The 6,592-nt window shown below is 40.2% G+C and overlaps 1 protein-coding gene across 1 annotated transcript; it reads right to left on the bottom strand.

Moving 5' to 3' along the window:
- Positions 1-111: 111 nt before the first annotated feature.
- On the bottom strand, positions 112-3,275 carry LOC117181328. The gene is made up of 3 exons (XM_033373888.1): positions 2,233-3,275; positions 414-2,124; positions 112-372 (listed from the first exon to the last, which is right to left on the bottom strand). The coding sequence occupies exons 1-3, from the start codon at positions 3,273-3,275 to the stop codon at positions 112-114; spliced, it is 3,015 nt and encodes a 1,004-aa protein (XP_033229779.1).
- Between the last annotated feature and the right edge of the window lie 3,317 nt (positions 3,276-6,592).

Genomic DNA, 6,592 nt, shown 5'->3' with positions numbered 1-6,592 from the left:
GTTCTCGGCGTCGTCTGCGCTCATCGTCCCGAATAAATATTTTGTTGCAGTTCCAATGAAGTTGAACAACCCTCGTTTTTGTCTGCTACTAGAGATGTTTTCAATGCTCCTCTATCGTGCTATTAATTTTCCCGTTCTGTCAATCATTGTATTGATTATCTTTTGCATCTTGCAACCGGAATGTTTGTTGCAGATGTGTTTTATCTCCCTAGTGTAGTTCGCCAGTTGTTGTATATCTTCTTTGATTTCTGTTATATTTATAAAATAGATGGTGCCCCATGTTTCGTGATATATTCTTGCAGTGAAAAGTTCTTCATTGATTATTGGGTCATCCAATGTCCTTATGTCGTAGACTCCGTCGGCCAGGTGGATCTGTAAGAGATTTTCTATTCAGAGGCTTGATATTTCTTTACCTGATTATAATGTCTCAACTGTTCTTGCCCTCTCCTAAAAGTCGTTATTGTTTTTGTGTCTCTGTTTACATTTCTAATTGCTAAAGGTTCGGACCACGAAGCTTTACCCTTCACGTTCACTTGTATAAGTACCAAATCCCCTATTTGGTAATCTTCTTCTTTGCCTGTTCTTTGTTTCTTCTTTTGGTTCACTTCTTTTGCTTGGGCAATTTTCTCTCGTGCGTCCTGTAATTGTGATAAATTTCTTTCCTTTCTGCGTTCGTCAATTTCTTCTTGCGTCTCTGTTGTCCGTTTTGAGATTGTGTATAGTAATTCTTCTGGCGTGTAAGTTGTTGTGTTATGAGGACTTTGATTATAGTTTTTGACAGCCCTGAGGTTCCTGACTACTGGATCTTCGTGGTCTAAAGCATCTGCTAAACCTTTGAGAGTTTTAATTACTCTTTCGGCGATGCCGTTGCTTTCAGGATGGTATGCTGATATCTTTATTTGTTGTATGCCCAGTTGATCGATCAATTCTTTTAATTTTTTACTTTTGAAAGTTTGTTCGTTATCAGTTATGATCTTTTCAGGTGTGGGATTGGCGTGGAGAAATTGGTGCATAGCATTGTAGACTTCTTCCGTCTTTAATGGTGTTACCCATATGTACCTAGTCAGGCTATCTTCTAATAATAAGAAGCTTTTACCGTCATATGTCAGTTTGTCGATGTTCACAATCTCACATGGAAATTTAGCTGTTTCCATTATCACTGCGTCAGCTCGTATCTTTCTTCCGTTATGCTTGTTGGCACAGATTGGGCAATTCTCTATGTAACTTTGGACTTGCCGATTCATTTCAGGCCAATAGCGTTTTTGTTGTATTTGTCGTACGGTCTTGTCCAGTGCCCAATGTCCATTCTCGTGTACTCTTGCGATTATGTTCTGCTGCATTTGTGGTTTCCTGATGATTCTTGGGTACATCGCCTTGATTCTATAATGTTGTTCTAGGTCTAGTAGTCTTAGAGTCGGGTATATGAAGGATGCTGCTAGGTTATAATCTTCTTCTATGGTCCAGTGGGTGATCTCAATAATCCTGGGATTTTCAGTTCTTTCGTCTTCCCATATTTTCTTTGATAATTTCAAAATGTCGTCAAAGTTTCGGTAAATTGCGCCGTTGATTTGTAGATCGGGTTTCGTAGTTTTCTGTATGTATGCGGGTGGGGTTTTGTAGTTGTAGAGTCTGTTTTGGAAGGTCTCATCGTTTTGTGTTAGTGTGATTGTGTCGGTTCCGCACATTTGCTTTAATCTGTCTAAATCGTCCGTGATGTAGTCATGGTTTTTTCCGATCCTTTTCTGAACTTCCTCGTCTGACATCTCGGATAGTATGACACGGGAGTTTTTTAACGATAGTAGGGCTTTTTCGCATACGGCGTCCTTCTTCTCGTTAGAGGTTGATGGGTAGTCGTGTTTGGTTGCGTTCAGAGACTCTAAGTCTTGGATGATTTCCTCGAGTAATTCTGGTGCTACTTCGTTGTGTCGAATTATTTCCTCGATGTCCATACTTGTTTCCACAAGTGGCTTTATTTTGTTCTCCGCTGCTACTTTGGAGGTTTCATGAATTTCGTCTCGTTTCTTCGTAGTGTCTACTGTTTTCAGGAGTTCTTGTATGTCCTCGTGGTCCGGGTGATCGGTTCTTATTTGTATGTCTTCCTTATTCTTTACCGGGAATGCTCGGCTGAGTGCATCGGCGTTTGTGTTGTGTTTCCCTGGCTTATAGATGAATTCCGAGCGGTAATCCGTAAATTTTTGCGTAAGGCTTGTTTCGCCTTACGCAAAAATTTACGACATATTGTCGTGTCTGGCGTTTAAAAGTCCTTTAATCGGCTGGTGGTCGGTGTAAACTTTGAACGCTTGACCATACAGGAGGTGTTTATACTGTTTTATGCCCCAGACAATTGCCAACATTTCCTTTTCGGTGGTCGAATAGTTCCGTTCGGCGGGATTTAGGCTTCTACTAGCAAAGCTTACCGGGTGTTCCTTGCCCTCATCGTCAAGCTGGCTGAGTACCACTCCCAATCCTTCATTTGATGCATCTGTGCATAAGATGAAGGGCTTTTTTAAATCTAGATGTTTTAAAATTGGGCAAGAGGTAAGCAAGTTCTTTAGTTTGTTAAAGGCTTCTTCACATGCTTGGGTCCAAATGAAATCGACGTTTTTTCCTTTCAGGTGATTCAATGGATGTGCTATCTTTGCAAAATTTTTGATAAATTTGCGATAATACGATGCCAGACCCACGAACCGTTCGATTTCTTTGGCGTTTCTTGGTCGAGGGAATTCTAATACTTTGTCCACATTTTTCTTCAGAGGTTTTACTCCTTCCGCTCCTACTGAGTGTCCGAGATATTCCAATTCTTTTTCTAAGTACTTGCATTTATCTGGTTGTAGTACTAGCCTCGTTTCGCGGAGACGTTCGAATACTTTCCTTAGGTTCCTCAAATGTTCCTCCTCAGTTTTACCTATTACAATGAGATCATCTAGGTAAATGAAACAAATTTTACCTAGGAGTCCCTGTAACTTAAAGTTAACCATCCGCTGGTAGGTTGCGGGTGCATTTATCAAACCCGTTGGCATTCGCAGCCATTCCCAGTGTCCTTTATGTGTGCTGAACGCGGTTTTCTCTATGTCTTCTTTTGCCATGACCACTTGGTAGAATCCATTTGCCATGTCGAAGCAGCTCATGAACTTCGCTGTCCCTAGCATGCATAGTATCTCCTTTATTGAGGGAAGTGGGTAGTTGTCTTGGACGGTATATTCGTTTAATTTCCGGAAGTCCATCACCAACCTCCATTTCTGCTTACCACTGCTGTCCATTTTCTTCTTCACCATCCATACATTAGCTTAGTATGGTGAAAAAGACGGCCGTATTAATCCCTTGTCTTCATATTCCTGGATCTGTTTTTCAATTTCAGGTTGTAGGAGGATTGGGTGTTTATAGAGAGGTACGTTAATAGATTTATCTGTTTTAATCTTTATCTGGTGTTCTACGTCCGATACCAGGGGCATCAAGTCATTGGAGAGGTAAAAGATATCATTGAATTCGATCAATAAATCTTTCACTTCATCTCTTAGCTTGCTGTTGAGATGAGATAAAGAACTTTTATTCAGTAGCTCGTTTATCCTCTCGGTGGTGACTATGTTGCGTGTGACTGAATAAATTGGGATTGACTTTTGATTATACCATTCCTCTTTATATTGTTTTCTGTTTTCGTTCGGTATTTTGTTGTTCAGGATTTTAGAAATCAAGTTGATTTTGTTGGGTGTATCTAAAATTTTCTTTTTATGGGAGGTTTGTTTGAAGCTTTCTACTACAATATCCTTTTTATTGATGATGGTTTCGGTATTTTCTCCATTTATATTCACGGTTAGGATTTTCGTGGGTGCCTTGCTACCTTTGTAGATTCCCGGTAGGATGCCTTTACCGTAGATTATGTGATCTCCTTCAGGTAGCTGTATATTTATGGTCTTGCATGAAGGTATTATATGGAAGATTACAGGATTGTGATCTTCCCCCATCGGGATCGAAATATCCGGTAGATCCAAGGTGTCGTTGATGAAGTTTATCTTGGCTTGATGAAAGATTCTGGGCTCCCAGAATCTACCAGTAATCCTCTTCGGCCAATGTATCCCTTGAATTGTATTCGTACGTAGGGATGCCCTGCTACTCCTCCTCGTAAGAATATCCGTCTGGGTCGTCCACTGGGTTCTCCTCTTCCATCTGATAGATATCCCGTTGTTCTTCCTTTGGGATTTCCTCCGTAGGGTACATTCGTCTGGGCGGGTCCTTGTTGCTCTGCCAGGTTCGTTGAAAATTTTCCCTTCTCTGTTGATTTTGTTTGCTGAAACACTTGTCTTCTTCGTGTCCTTGCTTCTGACAGTATTTGCAGGTTGGTATGTTGCGGGCTGGATTACGCGATTCTGCAGGCATGCTACTGGTTGATGGTTTGGAAGAAATTACTGCGTGCCTTGGCGCTGGTTTGGGTGTTTGAAAACTTTTTCGTGCTGCAAACTGTGTTGATTGCCTCGCCCGTTCCCTTTCCTTATCCAGGAACTCCTTTTCTTCCTGGAGCGCAGTCTGGTAGGCGTCGTTTAGTCTTTGAGGTAGCGAATTGGCGACCATATATTTGATCTCTGTCCTCAGGCATCCGACAAACTTTTTTATTCGCTCTTTTTCCTCTTTCCTCCTTTCGAATTCTTTAAATTCGGCGGGACTGTCATCGATAGCCCTCTGAATCCTCCTATCCATTTTTTGATAGCGTTTTATAAAGTTTTCTACGCGTTCATTTAACATCTGGCACATTTGGTCCCTTTCACGGATCAATTGTGACAGTGATTTTCCTCTTGATCCAAATTCGATGGTGAGGGCTTCCCCTAAATTATTTACAGTCAGTGGGGGTGGTACTCTTATTATAACACGTTGCGCGTCGCCTTTCAATTTGCGTGACCGGATTCCTTTCAAAGCTTCGTTCACCAAGGCTGACTTCATTTCTTCATTTGTAGCCATGGCGTAGATATCGTCTACTAATTCACGAACGTCATCTTTGAAGACTTCTACTTCTTGCGATCCATCGAACTCGCATAAATTTTTTAGCAGCGCATCGATTGTCCTCCTATCGTCCAGACTCAGCCTGTATGGGATTTCCAATGCCGGGGCAGTCGGTTGAGTTGGTTCGGTATTCAGATTTATCCTGGAAAGGCGTTCTTGAGCTTCCTTTAGTGCGGCTTTCATTTCGTAGAATTGTCTTTCCAACTCCTCTTTAGTGGCTTTGGGGATGTCCTCGTTGGATAAAAACTTCTTAAACATTTTGGGTTGTATAATTTTCACCTGATGCTTGTGCGGGAAATAACTATTTTCACCTGTTGTTTCGTAAAAATTGACGCTAACTTCCGAATTATTATGCTGAGATTCAGCTTCACTATCACTAGTTGATGATTCACTTTTTAAGCTTTCCACTTGACGATAATTAAACATTTATCATTTACACATTTCAATTGACTTATTTTCGCGACACTTTTATTTGCTCATTGGCATACACTGGTAAACGAGTACACTTGTTATCTTTTCTTTTGTGCATCAGAGACTGAGGCTGTTAACGTTATTTGCTCACCTGTTCGTTATCAGGCGTAATCATTATATTCACTCTTTGTAAGTCTCCGTATATGTTGGAGAGTAGAGAAATAAAGTTTTTTATGTACTCACCCAGAATAAAAGTATCAGTACTAGATTTTTCATTCCTTTCTTTTTCTTTTTTCTTTTACTCCAAATCCTCCTCAGGAAAATGATGACCGTCGATTATCCTGATCCAACGGGGCTTGTGAAAAACCTTTCCTGCAGAGAGTCCTCGGGTCTTGAAGAATTCTCTGATGATTTTGCTCCTCTTGGGTGAGAGATGTTCGTTGCTGGGGTAGATTCGTAATGTACCTCAGGTTTCTGACGTGTCCAATGCTGAAGGGTCTTATCAGCGTCACGAATTGTCAGGTCCTGTCACGGTCGCCAAATTTGATCTGGAAACGTGGTCAATTAGTTTTAAAAAAGAAGGCTAATCTACTACTGGGAAAGGGAATACAGGTTTGGAGGTATTTTGGAGTATGCTTTATTAACAAGGTTAAATTGGACAGAGCTTCCGCGTCAAGCGCGTATAAGTGAATGCTCCCGAGCCAGGAGCCCAGTCGGGTTTTATGCAAAGTGGTGAGTCATCGGTGATACTGATAAGAGCCCCATTCACAGTTTTGAAAACCAATTTTGCTGATTCCTTATTTAATTTATTAAAATCATTACTTCAGCGATTGACTACAATTGCCAAACCTCATTACAGTTATTATGTTTTATTTCAGATTTTATTTTTGGATAAAAATTTCAATTTTAAAGTTTAGACAACTATTCTTATTTTCTCTGTCTTCTATTAGTCATTAGAAATTTTCAAGATCCATATCGAAACTAATATTATTGGAAAATTAAATTAATGAGTCTCCTAGTATTAATTGCTATCGGTTATTGGAATAAAATTATTAAGTCAATATTTAGTAATAATAAACATTGTTAATCAACATTTTGAAGTTACGATCAGGCTTAAAGATATTAGGAAAGAAGGAATATAAAGAGGTATCACATATTCATTTCTGATTACTGCTATCGCGCTGTTGCT

Source organism: Belonocnema kinseyi, chromosome 10 (genome assembly GCF_010883055.1).
Source record: "Belonocnema kinseyi isolate 2016_QV_RU_SX_M_011 chromosome 10, B_treatae_v1, whole genome shotgun sequence".
NCBI lineage: Eukaryota > Metazoa > Arthropoda > Insecta > Hymenoptera > Cynipidae > Belonocnema > Belonocnema kinseyi.
Note: the sequence above shows the minus strand (reverse complement) of the source record. Positions and strands in the feature narration are given on the sequence as shown.